At 47.0% G+C, this 22268-nt stretch overlaps 1 protein-coding gene across 2 annotated transcripts in view; it reads right to left on the reverse strand.

Moving 5' to 3' along the window:
• The window catches only part of ASIC2 (acid sensing ion channel subunit 2), a gene marked incomplete at both ends in the record, with an annotated part of 990230 nt that overhangs the window by 50912 nt on the left and 917050 nt on the right, over nucleotides 1-22268 (reverse strand). For both annotated transcript variants that reach the window (XM_079725475.1, XM_079725474.1), the window contains one exon: nucleotides 5100-5227. In XM_079725475.1, coding sequence (XP_079581601.1) covers nucleotides 5100-5227 — 128 coding nt within the window. The remainder of the gene's footprint in view (nucleotides 1-5099; nucleotides 5228-22268) is intronic.

Genomic DNA, 22268 nt, shown 5'->3' on the forward strand with positions numbered 1-22268 from the left:
GAAATAGGACTAGGCCTTTGCCAGGTAGGTAAGACCAGGAAGGGATGCTGGGCAGAAGAACAGTGGGGGCAAACGCACAGAGGCAGGCATCAGAGAGCATGGTGTATTTGGTGCATGGTTCTCCGACACTGGGATGCAGGGGACAGGTTGGTCAACCAGGGGCAGCTGATGAGGCTGGAGAGGTGGGGATGCAGGGGCCAGGCTGAACAGGACCTCGGACGCCATTAGGGGTTGGGCTTTTGCAAATTACAGGAAGCCCAGGAATTTAAGGGTTTTAAGTAGGGCAGCCACGTGGCTGCCATGTGTGTGGCCTGGGGAAGAGGCACGACCAAGGAGCACGGCCAGAGCCTCTCTTCTAAAGTTTCAGGGTGGCTACGTACCCCACCCCCTGCTTCTCACTAGTGGGAACCCAGGTTCTGACTCTCAGACCAGGGGAGGGGGGTTTATCTCACATGTCCTTGCCACATGGACCTTAACAGCACCCCACGCCAGCTGGCATGAAGGAGGGAGTCTGCAGGTGGCAGAGCAGGTGCCAAACTGCTATTGCCCAAACTTGCAGGTGGTTCCTGTGTGCTTGAGTGACCCCCAGGCTGCTAACGCTGGAGGCCCTTCGAGGTCATCTAACCCAGCCCTTCCATTCTGTGGATGGGAACACTGAGGCCCAGGGACGGAGGCAACCTGTCCAAGTTCTCCTGGCGCAGTCAGGACTAGAATCCAGGCCTGTGGGCTCCCTGTCTGGTTTTCTCTCCCCAGATAGATCTGTGCTCAAAGCTGAGCCCTGCAGTTCCCTTAGCTCGGCTACCTGAAGCAAGTGACTTGGCTGTGCAGTTTTGTCATCTGGAACATGGCATAACGATATCTCCCTTTTGGGGTTGTTGTGGGGAATAAATGAAATAATGCAGGTCAAGTGTCTCTGCAGCTTAATTCCTGGCGGGGAGTGTGCGCTCAGGTAGAAGGAACTGTTCTCTCCCTCCGTGTTCTGTTTCTGCTCTCAGCGTGTTATCCCACTGCCTGTCTCTGGTGGTGGGGGTCCTGGGATGGTGCAGGGGCTCCTACAGCAGCTGAGTCAGGGGGGCACTTCTCAGATTGTCCAAGGAAGGCAGAGGCACACCTTGGCTTATTTGGGTTTAGGGCAAATACAGATGTAAAAAAACAATCTTTGGTCTGGGTTACAGCCCAGTGGTGTGTTCTTTTGGATGACAAAGTAAAGTGAAAAATATTGAGAGAAGTGCGTGTGTAATTTTGCACGGGTGGGATGACTTTACCAGGCAAAAGGACTTTCCCATTTACAAAGGGATTCATGGCAGGAGTCCTGTAAGTTACCAGTTCCGCTCAGAGCTTTCACTCAGGAGTCCATTTCCCTAGCATGATTCACACCAAGTTTCTAGGAAAGGGTCTTCTGCCCCCCAAATAGTCTTGTCATCTCTGGCCTTCTTCCAAGATTCCCTTAAGCTTTGAGCTGAAGCAGCAGAATCTTGGAATGGGAACAGTGTAGCCGCTATAGGTTGTAAGACCACTGTGATTTTATGTGCCATCAAGAAAGAAAAAACATCGCCAGTTGTAACGGACGTGCAACAAGCCCCAATTTCAAAAATATTAAAATGTGAAAAAAATACGCATCTTAGAATCAATGTTTGAGAACCAGGGTCCGCTGGATAGGTTAGTACTAATGGCAGAGTTGAGAATATACCAATGGGGGCCAATCCCCAAATTATACTTGGCTTAAGATTATTTAACGGTTATTTTTCCTATGTGAAAGAAACCACTAATATGTAGGTTCTCTAAGGACAGACACTGGGTCTGTTTCACTCACCACCGTATCCCGATCGCTTCACCCATAGTAGGTGTTCAACAAATATTTGCTCAACAAGTAAATAAAACAAAGCCGCATTATAAGACATGTGGCAAACCCAGACAAGAAAACAAATCATTCAGAATTCCCCCACTGTGGGTATTTTGCCTTATTTTTCCTTCCAGTCTTATTTCCTATGAATATGCTCTTTTATATACATGTAAACATAATGTATTATTAGATTTAGCTCCAGGATGTGTCTTTGTATTTCTCTATTAATATGAATGAAATGATGAAATGAGATGGTGTGGAAATGCTTTGAAGACTGTAAAATGTTTAACCAAATATCTTATTATTACTTAAAATAACCATAGTAATGCTAATATGAATGAGGCTGATTTTCTGAAAATATACTTCAAAGCCAACCATGAATTTGTCCTCTGAAGCTGGGAATATGTTCTGTCCCTGATCGCCACGGGGAGTCCCTCTGTTTCATGTTGGGAAGAGAAAGAGACGTAAGGGTTCTGAGAAGTTATCAGCTCCAGATTCCCACCAGGCCCAGAAATTTCTCTGGTGTCAGTAAGGGGGGTCAGTGCGGAGTGGGGAAGCCAATGACACAGCAGCACAGAGAGCTTCCTTCTTTCCAACCTTCGCTAGCGGGGAGATGGAGTTACCCTGTGGGTTTCAAGGAAGGCTGTTCACTTCCTCTGCATGGTAATAGCGATGTGGACACCAGAGGGGTGTCAGTACAGGTAAGTCATGCAGGATCAGGGTGGTGGTTACTTTCCACAAAACGCAAGGTCAGATTTGCATTGGAAAACTAGCCCCAAATTCACCATTAAATAGTCAAAGAATTCATGGACACACTTATTAGTCTAACCCATGCCTGGTTCTTCGAAGGGAGGTAGATTGACTCACATCACACAGAAAAGGGAGGACTAGCCAGGCTCCTCTGTGTCCCCTTCTCCATGAGGCCTCAACCTTGGCCTACAAAGACTTGGACAAACACTAACATAGTTTCCTTCTTGCTTTCCTTCCCTTCCTTTCTTTCTTCTTTCTTTCTTGTCATTAGCACTTCATTTTCATTGAAACGGATAGTGTAGATGAAGAACAGAACTAGAATAGTGTTAACAATCGACTTCTGAAAAATCACATTTGTATAAAGGAAATAAAAAAGGCCAGGAGAAATCCAAAAAAGGTGCAGCTTGTGTTACTGCGCTTGGATGAAGTATGCTGTTCAGGGTAGCGTAATACTACTTAGGCCACACAAGCCCAGGAGCAGGAGACAAACAGAGGGCAAAACTCCAGGTAGTATTTATTCTGGATTCTCCAGTGAGCTCGAGAATATTTAGTATTTTTGAAATATTCAACGAAAGCTCTTTACGAAAATGACTGTGTCTTCAACACGTTTTTACACTAACGTAGTTTCTCACAGCTCAAAGCCAAATCCCCTGGGATGACCCTAGCCCCCTTAAAGTCCCTGCCTAAGAACTCAAGACTGCCAAAAGAATTTACTGTTTGTTCATTCCTGCCAAGACCAAAAGGTAGGGCCCCTGTCTCCCTGTCTCTGCAGGAGGAGAGAAGCCTAACTATGATGGGGTCCTATTAGCAGACTTGGATGGGTTCCACATGCACTGACCCCCACCCCCTAACTTCCGGCTTTTTGTAATGTTTCATTTCCCTGACTCTGCTCAGGCAACCTCTATCCCCCCAACCCTTCCCCTCGTTTTCCCTTTAAAACGCCAAGCGCCTTCTGCACAAATCGAAGTTGAGTTCAGTTCAGGCTGAACCCTGTTCCCTATTGCAATAGTATATTACTGATTAAATCTGTCCTTGCTGCTTTGTTTATCTGACAGTACTCGAAGGAAGGCCTGCTACTACACCCAGGCTAATAGCTTGGGCTCTGGGCTCTCTGCACACCTTGACCTGCTAGTCTGCGTTTACAATTCCTGATTCAAATCCTCAGCCTTGAACTTGGCTTTGTGCGGTCTGCTTCATGCCCTCCCTCTTTGTCCTCTAGGATGCAGTTTTCTAGTTGTTCCACCAGGCTCCCATCTTGCACATTCTTGAATACTCCACTTCTGCCTACACTGCCTGCCTCTATCTCGGAGCCCCTTAGTTGCTGGGCCAACCTCCCAGCCTTCTCTACCCCAGTCTCAGAGCCACCATCCCACCTGCTACGTGTTGCAGTGGAGGCTGACCTTGATCTTTAGCAACTGCCCAGGCATTAAGTACAGGGAATAGTTCATGAGGCTTGTGCCATCATGTTTTCCCAGAGATTCAAAACTACAGCTCGCTTAGAGAGTTAAAACCAGTTTCCAATACAGAAGATCGCTTTATAAAATGGCTAAGGAATCAGCGATCAGTACTGGATGAAAGATGATTTGGGTCAAATTTTAAAAACCAGCAGAGCTCCTGACTTACGTGTGTATCTCTTTGCTGACTGCTCCTCTCGTGCTCCGGATTCTCCTTCCCTCACACCCTAGAGCTGGGCTCCCTGTCACTCATTCACCTCATCCTTGGCTCCAGGCCTCCCAGGGTACATTGTCTTGGGTGACCTGGTTTAGGACTCCCTCAGAGTCATAGGCTCTCCAGCTTTTATTCTAGGCAAACCGGGAGATAAGAGAAAAAAAGCATCCTCATGTCTCTCTGCCGTCCTGTTTGGAGGCTTCCTCCCCACTGAGAATTTACAAAGGTCTCCCTTCTGACGTGTGTAAGCCATGTCCCATCTGTGCCAGTCCTCACTCCATGGACTCACAGAGTTGATGTAGAAGTCCTGGCTGGCTGGGAGGGTCCCTCCCCCGGTGCTAAATCAGAGAGCAGACAGGAACCCATGAAGAGGCTTCCCTCCACTTAAACCCTGTTACAAGAGAGTGATGCTCCATCCCTGTTCCTTTTTGCAGGCCACTTGGCTTTGTATTAACACAGTGATGAAACACACCAAACCCTGATGAGCAATTTCCCTCAGCATCCACTGGACTCCCACCCCACCCCAACAAAGATTTTTTTTCCCAGAACGTTTTGGGAAAAATACCCCCAACCAGTTGAGTGAAAAAGCAAATAAGCTGGGTTTCCCTCATGCCCAATTGCAGAAACCGACAGGCGGTACAGGAGAATTGGATTACAGAGGTTAGCCTGATACATTTCCCCAATTTCAGGGTGAGTCTCTTTACTCAGCCCAGCACTGCTCCAGGCTTCTTGGTGGATTCAGAGCCTTCCAGGAGTGGGAATCCCATTTCTCCTCCTTACGTGGCGGGTGGCCGGGAGAGGCCAAGGACCACTGATCCAGAGAGCCCTGGGGACTTACCCTCTGCTCCTGTGTGGCCACGAAAGTCTGGAACCCTGGTGCCACCCCAAAGCCTAGCTCTTGGATGAAAGGCGGCTCAGACTGACTGTGGATCTGAACCTTCACGCCTGCTTCAAACGTCGTTTCCTCTGAAAGAACAAAGATGGACAGAGCCATGGGTCAATGATAACAGATGCTCATGGAGTCCTGGGACTGAAAAGCTCAAAAGGATGCTGGAAAGGCCCCACGGCAGGCAGAATCATGGCCCCCCAGAGATGTGCACATCCTCATCCCTGGAAACTGTGGCTATATTACCTTACATTGGTGAAAGGGATGCTGCAAATGTAACTAAGGATTTTGAGGTGGGGAGATTGTCCTTGGTCATCCACGTGGCCCAATGTGATCACAACGGTCCTTACAAGAGGGAAGCGGGAGGATCAGAGCCAGAGAGATGTGGAAAAATCTATGCTGCTGTCTTTGAAGATGGAGGAAGGAAGGATCCATAAGGCCAGGGATGCAGGCTGCTTCCAGAAGCTGGAAAAGGCAAGGGAATGGATTTCCCCTAGAGCCTCTAGAAGGAATGCAGCCCTGCTGACACCTTAAAATACATTTTTGACTTCTGGCTTCCAGAGCTGTAAGATAATAAATTCGTGTTGTTTTATGCCTCTAAGGTTGTGGCAATCTGTTAGAGTAGCAATCAGAAACGAATTCAGGTCAGCTAGGCCAACCAACTTTTTGCTTCAATTTCCAAAACTATAGAATGAGATTTATGAAGTGAGTTAAGCACCTATTCTCTTTATTTACTAACTTCTCTACTGGGCCATGAGCTGAGGCGAGGAGATCAGGAGAAGGAAACCACGATGATACAGCAGTTGAAATAAAAACACGGGGCTTTCCTGTAAGCCCCTTGGAGCTGCAGGAAATGGGCAACTAGAAGAGAAGCTTCTCCCCTTTTGTTCTTTGGCAGGAGAAACGGCCCTCGGCAGTGAGGCGGGGAGGGACAGCAGAAAGGGATGGGATGGCAGAGCCTGGCTCATCCTATAAGTTGGTGCTCATAATTGGCGGGAAGTGCACCTATGGGATCTATCAGCCTTTCCTGGGTCTCCTTCTCTTACTCTTTGCAAACAGCCTGAAGCTTGAGTTTTCCAAAATGCAAATCTGAGTCACTTATAAGGACCCCCATCTCCTTCACCTGCCCCCGTTCCAGCCTTGCTCTGGGCAGCCCTCTGCTTCGTGGCACTGTGTGTTCCAACCCACCAGGGCCACCAGGTTGGTTGTTACTGATCCCTGCTCTACACGGATGCACATGCATCTCCTTCTGCCTGGAATGTCTTTGACTTGGTCCACCTGACCATCTCCCTTCTCATCACTGAAGATTCAGCCCCCAGCCCCAGCCAGAGCCACTCCTTCTCCTGCTTGGTTGTGTTCTTCACATAAACCTGGTAAAGCCTCTGCCACACCACGTCATAATCCTTTATCTCACTGTCTTCCACAAGGCTGAGCATCGTGAGGCCAAGTTCAGGGCTTTCTCTCTGGATCTCAAAGGCCCTGCGCACGGCTGGGCATCTTGCAGGCACCCAGGGAATGCCTGTTGCATGAACGAGTGAGAGATTTGTGACTCCAACCTTTACTCACTTACTAATGGGCAAGGCCAATCTAGAATCCACATCAAGGAGTATTCTGATGTAGAGAATAGGGAGAGGATGGGTAAATGCAGAAATCAGGGAAGCTGCGGGGGGGGATGGAGGTCAGAGGTCAAGGAGGGGGAGTGTGCCAGCCCCAGGGCCGTAGCGTAGGGAGAGTTTGGGGACACACTCTAAAGCTGGCACAGAAGAGAAAGGCGAGGAGGAGGGAAGAGCTGGAGCCAGGCACGTGAGTGCGCAGGACCCAGGTCAGCCTGGGGGCCAGTGACTGAGGCAGGGGGAGGCGTCCAGAGCTGGGTGAGAATTCCAAGGTCGGGGGCACAGGCCAAGGTTGAGTAGGCAGACAGGGACCAGAGGAAGAATAGGCAGGGCTCTCACAATCTAGACGAGGAATCCAGTGGCTGACATGAGGTTCAGGCAAAAGAGAGCCCCAGCCAGGAATCCTTTCATACACATCTCCGTGGAGCATTAGAGAATCCCATGAAACCCGCGAACACCTCCCCTTTTCCTCCAGCAGAGACACGTCTTCCGCCATCTCTTTACCCAGATCGCTCCATCCAAACTCTTGCCCCTACGTCCCTGTGTGCCTGTGGTTTCGTGTCCATCTCTCCCATGGATGGCGGATGCCTCAAGAGAGGAGAGTGCTTCTTGTTCAGTCCGGTGCCCATGGCCCAGCCTGGGGCTTGGCCCACAGGTACATCAGGGAGGGAGCCGAGGGAGAGGGAGGATGGGGGAGATGCAGAAGGCTGAGTGGCCAGCTTTCAGTGGCTGTGTTCTAAGGTCCGCCCAAGAGAGGGGTTGAGGAGAGGCCAAGGAGCCCAAAGAACAGGCTTTCATGGGGGAGAAGTGAACACAGTGATATTGGGATACAGGGATGCCCATGCTTGGATGAATGAAAAGCACATTCAGTGAGCTGCAGGGGGTGGGAGAGGAGAGATGCCAAAACGTGTTTTCCAGAGCTAGTGAAGCTGTGTGCCTGCCATATAAGTGAGCTTAAGAAACCTTAGAGCCAGTAGGACAGGCTCGAAGGAGGCACCTGTGGTTACGGGGAGAAATGAGAAACGAGGCCTTGGTGTCAGAAGTGCTGCGAGTAATGGGCAAAGAGGACAGCCAGGCAGGCCTGTGTCAGCGAGAGCCGCCCAGGGCTACTCAGACTGGGTTGGGGTTCAGATGGGGAGTTCATTCAAGAAGCATGAAAAGAAACGAAATGGAGCTATTTGTAGTGAGGTGGATGGACCTAGAGTGTGTCATACAGAGTGAAGTGAGTCAGAAAGAGAAAGACAAATACCACATGCTAACACATATATATGGAATTTAAGAAAAAAAAATGTCATGAAGAGCCTAGGGGCAAGACAGGAATAAAGACACAGACCTACTAGAGCATGGACTTGAGGATATGGGGAGTGGGAAGGGTAAGCTGTGACAAAGCAAGAGAGAGGCATGGACATATATACACTACCAAATGTAAAATAGATAGCTAGTGGGAAGCAGCCACATAGCACAGAGAGATCAGCTCGGTGCTTTGTGACCACCTAGAGCGGTGGGATAGGGAGGGTGGGAGGGAGGGAGGAGATATGGGAACATATGTATACGTATAACTGATTCACTTTGTTATAAAGCAGAAACTAACACACCACTGTAAAGCAATTATACTCCAATAAAGATGTAAAAAAAAAAAGCAGCAGCAGGGGCTGGAGCAGAGTGAATTCCTGAAGTTCTCATGTCATGACAAACACGGAAGGGCGTGCAAGCTGATGGGCGGAGTCAGAAGAGATACGGATAAGGTTTCTGCCCTCTTCAGGATAATGCTGTCTAGAGGAACCTTCTACCAAGATGGAATGTTCTATAATCCTTGCTATCCAACCTGGTACTGTTAGCCACATGAAATGTGACTCATGCAAGTGAGGCACTGAATTTATAATTTAATTAATTAATGACCCCCCCCTTTACTGATGCAAAATTGACAAATAAAATTGTATGGTATTTAAAGTGCACAGTGGGATGATTTGATGTAGGTATACATTGTGAAACGATTCCCCGTATAGGTTAATTAACATATCCATCACTTCACATATTACCTTTTTGGCCTGCTTTATTTATCTATTTTTTATCCAATTGAATTTTAATTAATTAAACTTAAAATTAAGTAGCCACATGTGGCTGGTGACCACCTTCCTGGGCAGTGCAGTTGTAGAATGTCACCTGTGAGCAGATCCCAGCCCTGTCAGAGCAGTAGGGGTGACAAGGGCTTGAGCACCCAGCTTTCCTATGCAGGTGCCCCTGTGGGGTCTCTTGTCCAGAAGCAGATCTGGGTGGGGTTCTGAGCAGCAGAGCGGTGCCTATTTGTAGTCAGCCCATGATTATAGTCCCAGATCCTCCCTGACCCTGCTTCTCCCAAAGCACCACTTATTCTCCCATCTCCAGGTAGTTCCTCTTCCTTCACAGAACTGCCCTCAGCTCCCCTCTATGGAGTAATTCTCCAGTTTGATAGTGAATAACAGCCTCCCTCCAGTCCCTGCCCTGTACCGACCCTCGGCTCCTGCCTTTCCTGGACATGGCACACTATCAGTGCAAATACGAAGACACACTTTAAGAAATGAAGTGATCAAGCATAGGCTGTTAGAGCCAAAGGCTCTGCCCACGTGCCCCCAATGGTCTCAGACTAGAATGCACATTGAAATCACATGTGGAGATCTGTGTGACCATCCCTGGGATCCACTCCCTAGAAATTCTGATTCTGTTCCTCTGGGGTGAAGCCCAGGAAACTTGCATGCCCAGGGATTCTGATACAAATTATCTGAGGCCAAACACATTTGGGCAGCAGTGATCTAGTCCAGAGAGGGGAATTGACTTGCCCAAGGTCACACAGCAAGTCAAGAGCACAGCAGGGTCCAAGAGCCAGGTCTTCCGACTTGCAATTCGTCACTCTTCCTCCCCCACTAGGGGTGTGGTTTATTTCACGTGAGCAGATGTCCTGGTTCATAGCCCTGGGGTTCTGAGTGGATGCTGGAGAAAGGGAACAGCTCTTTCATTGTCGTATCCCCTAAAGCCCCTAGCATGGTGCCTGCAACAGAGCAGAGCTCAGTAACTACTTGTTGAATGAAACAAACTGAGTGAGGGAGTGTCCTCTGCTGAGCTGACTGTTCCCCGCCCTTTGACCAGCTGTCTGCCAGGGTCTGGCTGGACCCTAGGAAACACCAGCACCACATGTCACCCAGTGACGGGCTTGCTCCCATGTTGCACAAGGCAGAAGGTCTCATTCACCGACATGCAGCTGGGCTGCACAGAAAACAGCAGCAACAGCAGCAACAACAACAAAAAGAACTCGGACCACCCACACAGTGTTTGGGTTCAAACTGAAAATGTGGGGCACCTCGTTAAAAATTTATGGAGAAACTCAAGACAGCAGTGGGAAAGCATTAAACCAAGACTGTGACCCTCCTGAGCCTGTGTGACTGCAGTGGCCCCACAACCAGGAAGCCAGCCCTGATGATAAACCCCGCTGGTGCTGGACAGCATTGTTCCCATCTTCCTATTCCTCTCACCACCAAAAGATTCAACACTGAGCTGCTTCAAAGAGTGCAGCACCCCCCACCCCCAGTGCAGTGAAGGATTTGTTTACATATCATGAACACCAGATTCAAAGCCCCAGAGAGAGAGAGTGCAGAGAACGGGGAAGTTACTACACACACACAGCGTTAGGAGCCCTTGTTAATTGGGACCAAGCTGAAACCCTGACGGCGTAACATGAAAGATGATGTTGCATCAGGAGGAGGGTGGTAAAGAGACTTCAACCTGCAGAAGCCAGAGTCTCCTTTTTAGTCTCCTTCACGGCCGGCACCAGGTGAAGTCTACCCGTGGAGAATTTTCTGTGCCTGCAGAAAGGACTGGGAAGCTCTACCGGGCGGGGGGGTCGGTGGTGGTGGGGAGCCACGGGCAGAATGCATAATGGGGCAGGGAAAAGTACATCACAATAAAAGCTTACATTTTTCATCTTTGCAAATTACAGGAAGCACGCAGAGGCAATAAACACGGAAGAGGAGGCAAAGAAGCCTCTCTGAAAATCTGGAGGAATTTTCTAGGCTAAGGCAGGGATGTGCTGGTACAAAGCAATCTTGGGTTGGAGGAAACTGTCTTTGTAACAGCGGCTGGGATAGCTAGCTTGAGAGGAGAGGGTGGGAGGGAGGCCAGCCATATGGTGAGATGCGTCTCAGTGTTTGTCCCCTACCCATCCCCTCCACTCTGCTCTCTGCCCTGGGAGCTGCACTTGTATAAAGTGTACTGCTGGGCTCCCTTGCCCTCTAGCTGCTGGCTGGCTTCAGCCAAGGGTGGGCCCAGGTAGGAAACTGGGGGAGAGGGGAGAGTCAGGCTGGGCTATTCAGTCTCTCCATTCTATTTGCTGGGTCCCTGTGCGTTAGCTGCGTGCCACCTTGGAAGGGCACACCTCTGGTTCGGGGCCTGGAGGGAGCGCTCCATTCTGATACGGGCTCTTTCTCCCTTTCCCAGGCATGGCAATGGCTCTCTCTGCTGCCAGGCTCAGGATACAGCCCCATCAGTACTGCCTTCCCTAAGCCTTGCCCGCACCTTTGTGACCAGCCCTTCATTCATCGCTCCTTGTATCACCCCGTCTGCGGGTGCTGTTGATTTCTTGCTTGGATCCTGATGGCAGAGTCCCCAGAGGGCATCTACTACCTTACCTCTGAGAGGCAGGTGGAGGCCTCTCTGCCTCACCATCCATGGAAGGTCAGCCGTTGGTTGGAGCCTCTTGGGAATGGAGACCTCACTACCTGCAAGGGTAGCCCTTGGTTTCCAGAGTTCATCCTGGCACTGAGTTGACAACTGCCTGCTTTTATTCTTTTTATTTTTTAATTTTAATTTTTATTTTACTGCCTGCTTTTATTCTTTTTATTTTTTTTATTTTAATTTTTTTTTACTGCCTGCTTTTATTCTTTTTATTTTTTATTTATTTTTATTTTTATTTTTTTTACTGCCTGCTTTTATTCTTTTTATTTTTTATTTTTTTAATTTTAATTTTTATTTTTTTTTTACTGCCTGCTTTTATTCTTTTTATTTTTTATTTTTTCAATTTTAATTTTTATTTTTTTTTACTGCCTGCTTTTATTCTTTTTATTTTTTATTTTTATTTATTTATTTATTTTTTTTACTGCCTGCTTTTATTCTTTTTATTTTTTATTTTTTTTTATTGTTATTTTTTTTTACTGCCTGCTTTTATTCTTTTTATTTTTTTAATTTTTATTTATTTATTTTTTTTACTGCCTGCTTTTATTCTTTTTATTTTTTATTTTTATTATTTTTTTTACTGCCTGCTTTTATTCTTTTTATTTATTTTTTATTTTTATTTTTTTTACTGCCTGCTTTTATTCTTTTTATTTTTTATTTATTTATTTTTATTTTTATTTTTTTTTACTGCCTGCTTTTAGATTTTACTTGTTTCTAGCTCTACCCCTCCTTCCAGGATCTGAAGATACGACCACCGGAGCCTTCCTGTTTTCATGCTAACCTTCCCCAGCAGAGCTGACCCCAGTGCATCTTCATCTCTGAAGGCCTCACGAGCCGAGGTGCACTCAGGGATGTACATGGCCTGCCCAGGCTTCTGTGGGGAGGGGCCCGGGACCCTCTGCCCCCCTCCCCCCAGGAGAGCCAATTGCCCTGCATGGCTTATGGAGCTCTGGGGGCTCCCACCTCCCACACTGAGGCCGGGGTGGGCGGGGCTTATGCCCAGAGACGGAGCACCCCTTTCTCAAAGGAGCGAACCAGGCATTCTGAGTCAGTGGACGTGTGGGCCCCTTGTACGCGGGGGGTCAGAACCAGAGAGTGCCTAGGACAGTTGGTTAGATGCTTGGGGCTCTGGGGTCAGGCAGGGTGAGGTCACTTCCAGCTCTGTGACCTTTGGCAAGTTAGTTCATCTCTTGGAGCCTCATTTTCCTGCAAAATATGCTGAACGGGTTTGAACATGGTAATGGATGAAGCCTGCGTTCTCTCATCTCAGAGATCAAGGGAAAGCTCACTGAATGTCTGACAGTGACAAGGACAGGGGCCACGGTCCTAGTCCTTGAGAGCCCTGGTATTTCTACCAGGCTGACTACAAATGCAGTTTGGGTGGCCCATGAGAGGTGCCACCTTGGTCCCTCATGCTCCCCTGGCTTGCACAGAGAAATCCATGGCATGAATCCAAAGAGGCCCAAGGTGGGGCCCTGGAAAGAAGAACAGGAAGTATATAAAAGAAAACATTGGCTCTGAGGTCACAGAGAGCTGGGTTTGACTCCCAGCCCTACCCCTTAATAGCTGTGTGACCTCAGGCAAGTTATATTGCCTCTCTGAGCCTTGCAAAGGATGGCTGATCTCTCAGGTTACTTTGAGCTCTAAAATTCTACGAGCTGGGGACCACACACAAGTCTCTAACCTCACTGCATCTCATTTTAATTTCCTGAAAAACAGATTAAAAAAATTAGACGTGGCCATTCAGCACTTACATCAAGTCAGAAAAGGTTGATTTTTCTAAAGACAGCACGAAGAATCCACAACTTGCTGCCTAGCTACAAATGGACAAGGCATCTCTTGTCCTCCCTCTCTGCCCTACCCCTCACAGACAGGCCCAGTTAAGCAGCATCCCAGGTGAGAAAATCCGAACCCATCACGGAGATGGCAACCCTCATGCTTGATTGCTCCTGGGTGACATTTTGAGGTGAGCTGGGCTTCTGGAGGAAGAAAGATCAACGCTGTGTCCCCTGCTGGATGGGATGCAATTATGTCTGTTCAGGGCGACAGCCTGAGGTAGCAAAGTGTTCTCACCAATGGCTCATGACCCAGGAGGTGTTATCAAGCGGCCACAAAAGTTGGGTGAAGGCTGCAAATCCCAGCCCCCTCTGGCAGAGCCTCAAACACACTAGCATTTTAAAGACCCTATAACCTGTTACCCTCTGTTGAACTGAGTGTTATCCAAAGCAACCTTTTTTTTTTCCTTTTCTTTTTCTTCATTTTTAAGGAACACTAGCTCTTGGCAGAAAGAACCAGGGACCAAATCAGAAGCTATGGAATCAAGTCCTAGTTCCAGTACTTAAACATGAGATGGTAGGAAAGTCACTCAGCATCTTGGAGACTTGCTTTACCACATCTGTTAAGTGGGTTCATCTGTTCAATGTTTAGCAGTGCCCTGTCTACATCACAAGAGTGTGTGAGGATCAAAGGACAGTAGGCAGGCGATGTGCCTTCTATACTGGAGAGTAATGTGCCCATGTTGGCACAGGAGATAGTTAACGTTAGGTCTTGGTTATGCAACAGAGAAGTGTGGTCACACTAAACGCACTTCTATGAAACAAAACGTTTACAAAACATACATTAGTGAAGGCGCTGAGTGTGGAGCTGGGTCTAGGCTCATTACACAAAGATTTATTCCAAGGATCCTTTAAATAATGAGTTTCCTTAGTTCATTGAGGCTCAGAGATTATAAATTACTTGCTAAGAGAGCTGATAAGTCTGGGTGGGCAACCGACATGCAGGAGAAAGTGCCATGTCTCCAAAACTATAGGGGAAGTGGGTGGATGTTTAAGATTCTACTGATAAAAATTGTTGACACACACTGACAGCAGAACTTAGGTATAACCAGATTGCTGAACAGATCCTGTGTGTAGATTGTGATGTGTCTACAGAATTCAAACTCATTCAAAGCATTACTGAATTCATAGCAACTTCCTGATATTGAATATTTTTTCAATAAATAAATGTGAAAAGCATGAGAGCATTCAAGTGGGGGTGATGTCTGAGAAATATTCTGATGTTAAAAAGTCATCCTTGGGCTTCCCTGATGACGCAGTGGTTGAGAATCCGCCTGCCGATGCAGGGGACACGGGTTCGTGCCCCGGTCCGGGAGGATCCCACATGCCGTGGAGCGGCTGGGCCCGTGAGCCATGGCCGCTGAGCCTGAGCGTCCAGAGCCTGTGCTCCGCAACGGGAGAAGCCACAACAGTGAGAGGCCCGCGTACCGCAAACAAAACAAAACAAAACAAAACAACAACAAAAAAACAAAACCAGAAAACAAAAAAAAGTCATCCTCGTATTTCCAAAGGGTGGGAAACAGTGGTCTAGATCAGAGCTTCTCATACTTGAATGTGAGTCACTGGGGATCCTGTTACCAGGCAGATTTGGTGTGGAGTCTGAGGTTTTGCATTTCTGATGAGCTCCCAGGGGATGCCAGTGCTGCTGGTGGGAGGCCCACACTTTGGGTGGCAGGACGCACAGGAGAACATCTATGCTGGGATAGAGCGTACCAGGCCTGTGGTTATCTGGCCTCTGCCTACCTCTCCAGCCCGAGGTCTCACCCTTGGATCCAGCCACCCCAGGACACCTGGGCCTGTCCTTGGCCTTTGCTCCCGATTCCGCCCCCTCTGCCTGGCATCTCACCTCCTTATGACCCACACCCTCCTCTGACTCCCATATACTGCCCAGCTACCTGGCAAACAGGCCTGAGAGTAGGCCCGATGGTCATCTCCCCTGTGAGCCACCTACCCACCCCCCGAGATACCTTTTCCCTCCCTTCCAGAACTGATTATCCCCCTCCTTTGCACCCCAGCTTTCCTCTATCCTTCATAGCACTTGATGACATATAATTGTTTACATGTCTCCCAAGCAGACTGCAAATGCCTGCCATTCCTTAAGGCATTTAACGTGAGAGCTATTGGATCAATGAATTTCCATCTCGCACATAAAAGGAGGCCTCGAGATGGTTCCTAGATAGTGAACACTTTGAAAACCTGGACTGGGCCCTACATCTGTATCCCTGAGTGCCTGGCACATAGTAGGTGCTCTTGGCAATTTATTGGATAGGAAGACATGAGCTCTGAGGTGGGTCTGTTTCATCCACCTCCTAGATGGTCCCCTCAGACCACTGCCTACTGGGCCGGGAGTTTTAACTGAAGCACATATATTTTCTGCACAGCACTTAGCATGTGCATTAAGCATTCTCAGAATGACAGAAGTCAGGCTTCTTCCTGGCAAATTAATGGATGCCTGCCTCCAGCGGTGCTTCTGACTTATGGCATCATTTCTCCAGATTCCTTGGCACCTGAGGAGACCACCTCTCCAGTACGAAGGCCCACTGTGAGAGTGAGCTCAGAATCGCAGCCAGCCACACACAGCACGTTCCTGTGCTCCAGACTCGCAGAATTCAGTCCAGAGCCGGCACTTCTCCCTCTGGGGAGGCCCTTGGTACCAGGCACTAGGACAAGAGTCTTTCCTGGAAGCAGAGGTGTTGGGGAAACCATAGCAACCAACCGTATCCCTCTTGCTGTGTCCCATTTGTGATGGGGGCTGGGAACCGTGCTACCCTTGAGAGCTGCTTAGACCTTCCAGCTACGTGGAAATTTTCTGATCATTTTTTAATTTAATTTTAATTTTTGTCAAAGCAGTACATGTACATCATTTAAAAAGCCAAATGGTACTGTTCCACCTCTCCCTACCCACCGAGTCCCACTCCTCAGAGGCTACCACTCTCATTGGTTTGAGCTGTTTCTTCTGGTACTGACTTTCACATTTTCATGGACATCAATTGCTTGACAGTTATTTCTTGGCTTTTAAAATTTTTAAATATTACCTACTGAATTTCTACCATGGGAGCTAAGGGTGTAGATTTCTTGTATGAAGTATCCTAGCATATTCCATTGCCTTTCACCCTCCTATAGAGGCTTAGATGATATTTTGGTTAAGTCAGTATCCAGCTTTTACATAAGTATGACTATGTGAGTATTGCCCACACCCCAGCCTTATTGTGTATAATGTTTTTGATCTCCTCCTTGTGAAACTATTTTGTTTTTCCTATTTTTTTCCTTTTTGTTTTTTGGTTTGTTTGGCTTGTACCTATAGCAGAAATGGAAAAAAAAAAAAAAAAGGGCAAACTCATAGAAAGAGCAGAAAAGCGGTTGCCAGTACTGGGAGTGGGGGAAATGGAGAGGTTAGTAAAAGTGTACAAACTTTCAGTTATAAGATCAATAAGTTCGCATGGCATAGGGAGATCAGCTCGGTGCTTTGTGTCCACCTAGAGGGGTGGGGTAGCGAGGGTGGGAGGGAGATGCAAGAGGGAGGAGATATGGGGATGTAGGTATATGTATGGCTGATTCACTTTGTTATACAGCAGAAACTAACACACCATTGTAAAGCAATTATACTCCAATAAAGATGTTAAAAAAAAAGATCAATAAGGTGAGAGGATTTAATGTAAAACATGGTGACTATAGTTGATAACACTGTAGCATATAATTGAAATTTGCTGAGAGTAGAACTTAAATGCTATCATATATATGTATATATAGGAATATATTATATATATACATGAATATATTTGAAACCAAATTCTACCCTCATACTTCATTTGTAGATTGCTGGATATAGAGTTCTATCTTAGACAAGAAAGATTCCCACCCCCCCTTGGTCCCTGCCCCAAATGTGAAGGCATTCTGCCATTGTCTTCTGGCTTCAATTACCCCTGTGGAGAAGTCTATTCTGATTCTAGATCCTAGGTATGTGACTGTTTTTTTTCTCTCCAGAACCTTTTAAAACTTTCTCTTTATCTCTATGAGGCCGAATTTCACAAGGATGCATCTTGGTCTGGTTCTTTTGCCACTTATTACAGGACTTACTGAATTCATTTAATATAGAAAATCATGTGGGTCAGTTGGGAATTTTTCTTATTTTATTTCTTTGGCAACATCCTCTTCTCGACTCTCTCACTTTTGTTATTCTATAACTCCTAGTTGTAGGATGTTGGACTTTCTGGATTTATCCTCTCATGTTCATATTTTTTTCTCTCCCATCTTCCATCTGTTTGTCTTTTTGTTTTACTTTTCAGGCAATTTCCTAAATTCCAAAGCTTCTGTGGGTTTAAAAAAATGGTTGCAATAATATTTTTAATTTCCAGGAGGTTTTTAAAAAAAAACTTTTTCTTTGAATGTTACTTTTTAATAGCATCCTATTTTAATAGCTGGTGCTTATGTATGCATTATTCATATTATCTCTTATCTCTTGAGAATTTTAATTAAAATAGTTTGATGTTTCCTTCTGCTTCCCACACTTATTTTTTATTTATCAAACACATACGTAGTGCCTAATATTATTCAGGCACTTTTGTAAGTATTTCAAAAATATTAACTCATTTCAATCTTCCTAACAACCTTGAAGAGTAGATACTAATATTATTCTCATTTTAGAGGTGATGGAACTGAGGCTCAGAGAGGTTAAGTAACTTGTCCAAGGTCACATAGCTAGTAAGTTGTATAGCTGGATTTGAACCCGGGCTCTAGAGCTTTTTGCCATTAACCATTATCTCTATTTCCTCAAAGTTTCTTTTTTGTTTGGTTTTGGTTCCTTTCCTGTTAGTGGCTCCCCTCAAATGCTTGGCTTGTTGACTCTCCATTCATAGTTAAGAGGTACTTATTAGTTTTTAAAAGTTTATTTATTTATTTTTGGCTGCATTGGGTCTTTGTTGCTGTGTGCGGGCTTTCTCTAGCTGTGGAGAGCCGGGGTTACTCTTCGTTGTGGTGCGCGGGCTTCTCATTGCAGTGGCTTCTTTTGTTGTGGAGCACGGGCTCTAGGTGCACAGGCTTCAGTAGTTGTGACGCGTGGGCTTAGCTGCTCCACCGCATGTGGGATCTTCCTGGACCAGGGCTCAAACCTGTGTCCCCTGCATTTGCAGGTGGATTCTTAACCACTGTGCCACGAGGGAAGCCCAACTGGTACTTCAAGCCTGGACAGTCTTCCTTGTGTGTGGGAAGACTTACCAGGGGACTTCACCCTAGGCTGATCTAACTAGGTTTGTGTGGGTTATCCTGATTGTCATTCTCCGTGAATCTTTTCTATTGAGCTTGTCAGTGTCTCCTGGAAGGGATTCCCCAGATCTCTGGTTGGGGGTGGGTGAGGTAGATTAGTCTGGCTGGGGGTCTCACTACTCAGTGAGCAGAATTTCACCTTATCTCCCTGTTTTCTGTACAGCACTTCACCCATGCCCTCAGCTTTGACTGGTTTCCCCCAGCCCGGAGCCTGTCTATTTCAATCTTATCTTTTGCTGGGGTGCAGAGAGATATTTGGCTGCTTTGGGCCATGGGAGGATATCTGGGGGACTTAACAGCTCCTTTTACAGACTTTTAACTAATCCTCCTAGTTTTACCCACACCTCTCAACCCTGTTGTCAACAGTATCTGATGCCTCCAATCCCTGATACTTTCTGGGAGGAGGGGGGCATGTATGGTGAGAATTGTTTGACTTCTACTGGTTTCCCTGTGTGCAGAGCCTGATCCTTCAGCCTTGTCTGCCCAGTCAGTTACCATCTGCTCTCCATTTTCCCAAAATTTGCTGACATCTACTATTGTCTTCTCACCCATCTTCTTCGTCCTCGTGGGTTTATACTCTTTTTTTTTTTTTTGCGGTACGCGGGCCTCTCACTGTTGTGGTCTCTCCCGTTGCGGAGCACAGGCTCCGGATGTGCAGGCTCAGCGGCCATGGCTCACGGGCCCAGCCGCTCCGTGGCATATGGGATCCTCCCAGACCGGGGCACGAACCCGTATCCCCTGCATCGGCAGGCGGACTCTCAACCACTGCGCCACCAGGGAGGCCCATATACTCTTAAAAAAAAAAAAAATCCTTGATTGCAATTTAGGGGAAGTTTGGGGAGGGAGCCTCCATACATACTTATGTTCATTCCACTGTATCCAACCAGAAATCTAGACTGTCAATTTCCCTGAAGCTTTGGAGCTCAGCGGGCACGTCGTGGACTCCTTTCACTATGCCAGGAGAAGGGGGAGGGATGTAGAGCTGGTCTCTGGGATGTACACAACCATAGGACCAATGGGCGCTTTTCATTCCCAATAACATCAGTTGCCCACTCAGTGGTTTTCAAGCTGGGTTCCTTGGAGTCCTAGGGTTCCTCCAGGAATGTCTCAGGGTCGGCCACAGTGAGTATGGAGAAATAAAACTGGGGGCCCCATCTCCAGCTGGACCAGAGCAGCTCTACCTTTATCTGCTTTATATATTGGAGCTGTGCTAAAGCTTTTGTTCAATACAAGGACTCTGCTATGGAAAAAAAAAAAAGAGGAAAAAATAGAAAAGGAGAACAGCAACAGACCTATCATTATATGCCATTCTGTCTCCAAAGATGTCACTGGAACTTTTTTTTTCTGAGCTATTTTCATGGCAGTGCCTTTACAATCACATTTTGAACATTAAAGGAATATAGTGGAAGGAGAATCGCTTTTGGGTCCCTATGTGGGCTTTCAGCTTGGTTCAACCACTTAGTGAAGTGTGTGTTCTTGGGGAGCTTCCTCAACTTCTCTGGGCTCTAGTTTCTTTATTTTTCAGTGGGGATAACACCTCGCTAGGAGGGTCACTTGGAGGATTCATGGGATAGAATGTTCACGGCACCTAGTAGCTACTCGTTAATATTAGTTTCTCCCTCAGCCTGGCCCCGTCAGTGTGAAAAACACAGCAATCTTTTCTCTCTCTCAACAGATATGTCAACAAATATTTATTGTCCTGGTATGTGTCAGTGAGCCAGACAGTCTAAGATCCCTATCTCTTGGAGCATGTGTTTCAATAGAGGAGGATGGTATCCTCGAAGGTGACACACGACATGGAACAAAGGACAAGCAGAACAGATAAGGAGGGGTGAGGAGTGGGGCGGGGGTACAATTTTCAATAGGGTAGTCAGGGTAGGTGACGTCTGAGCAAAGACTCAATGGAGGTGAAGCAATAAGCCATGTGGGTCCGAGCAGGGAATCCTAGGCAGAAGGAAAGGAGAATGCAGATGCTTGAAGGTAAGCTTTCCTGGAGTGTACAAGGAGTTACAGGGAAGCCAGAGTCGTTACTGCCAAGTGAACAAGGGGACAGAGTAAAGGGGATGAGGCTGGGGAGATAATATGGGGCAAGACATTGACCTCTATTAGAGCATTGACTCTCAGAATAATTCCTTCGCTCAAAACTATAATGTCAAGTTCATTTTCCCACAATATTAGAACTTGGGGACATCAAGGCAGAGTTTACTTGATTACAAAGTGTATTCTACATCGGCATGAATGAAGGAAATAAAATTTGAGCCTGTCTATTTAGAATGCAAGCTCACTAGAGGGCTCCCTGCACACCAATTCTGGTTCTCTCAGATGTAACCCATCCCCACCCTCGCCCCTTCTTTCCCCAGCAGGGCCATTCTCGGGACAGTCTCGGGAACCCAGCTCCCTCAGGGCTCCCATGTCCTTCCATGAACACGCTCCCGCTCACTGATTGGTCCAGGGGTGGGCACCTGACTGGCTGGACCAATGAGTCCCTTCCCTGTTTTTTTTTTTTTGTTGTTGTTGTTCTTTTTAAATAGGATACCAGTGAGAGAACCAGAATAGTCTCTCGCTGGTGGCAGGATGTGTAAAATATATATCTACTGGGAACCATGTGTGAAAAGATATATGTGTGGAAAAAGCCTGTCTCTAGCGAGAGAGAAGAAAGCAGTTTAGAAAGAGGAGAGGTGAGAGAAGGGGTGAGAGATCGAGGAATCTCCTGCCCTTGGTTCCAGTTGTTTCTGATGCCGCACCCTTGCCTTCCTGCTGCTGGGTTGTTGAAGTTTGCCTTGGATTCCACGGGCAATACAATTCCTTTTATGCCCAGGCTTGTTTGAATCTGGTTTTTCTCATTTGCAGCCTAGATAACCCACTGCTTATTTCTTTTATCTTTGAAGTTACTCAGAGGCATCTACACAGAGTTTCATTTTTAACAACCTCCCACCCGCCTTCAATTTAATTTCCTTTAGAAAAACGTTGGTCATGAAATCTGCACTTCTGTAGTCGAGGACAGCTTTTCTGTCCTTTTTCTATTTTGTGAGCTCCTCCATGAAAAAGAAGGTTTTCCACGGTCAAAAGCATTGGGCAAATAAATGGTGTATGCAATATGCCTATCTTGGAGATTTATAATGTAGTGTATTAAAGAATTCCTGTCATGAATGAACGTGTTTAACTTTGCCTAACCAGGGTTCCCCAGATCCTTTCTATTCCTGTAACATGTAACATCTGAAACTGCTAACAGTCCATAGGGCTGATTTGGGGGCATACTGTCAAGGTCCATGTGTGACTGAGCCTGCCTTTTTTAAAATGGCATATTTCCAGGCTGCCTCGCACAAGGATGTTTGACCAAGGAGGCACTGTCAGCCCGGAGGAAAGGACACTTTTGGTAAATTTCATAGTGACTTTCTACTCGCTAAGCCTGAGTCCATAGGGTTGGGCTCACCCAAAGAGGGTGCCTTTTCCTAATTCACTCGTTGGCACCAAAGGTCCATCCTCTAGGTCAGAGTTACACCTGGAGGCGTGGCTCCCTCACTGCTTGCTTAAATTTCTGAGAGGTGAAGCAAGAATGTGCCAAAGGCTCTGCTTTGAGAATGAGACATCCAGATGATAAGGTGCCCCAGGACCCTTGTGTAGGTATGAGGTATTTGGCACAGTCTCTGCCTCTGGGATGGGTTTGACCATCCTCCCATCTACTGGTTGCCATTATCAACCTTCCACTG

This window comes from Hyperoodon ampullatus, assembly GCF_949752795.1.
Source record: "Hyperoodon ampullatus genome assembly, chromosome: 19".
Taxonomy (NCBI): Eukaryota; Metazoa; Chordata; class Mammalia; order Artiodactyla; family Ziphiidae; genus Hyperoodon; species Hyperoodon ampullatus.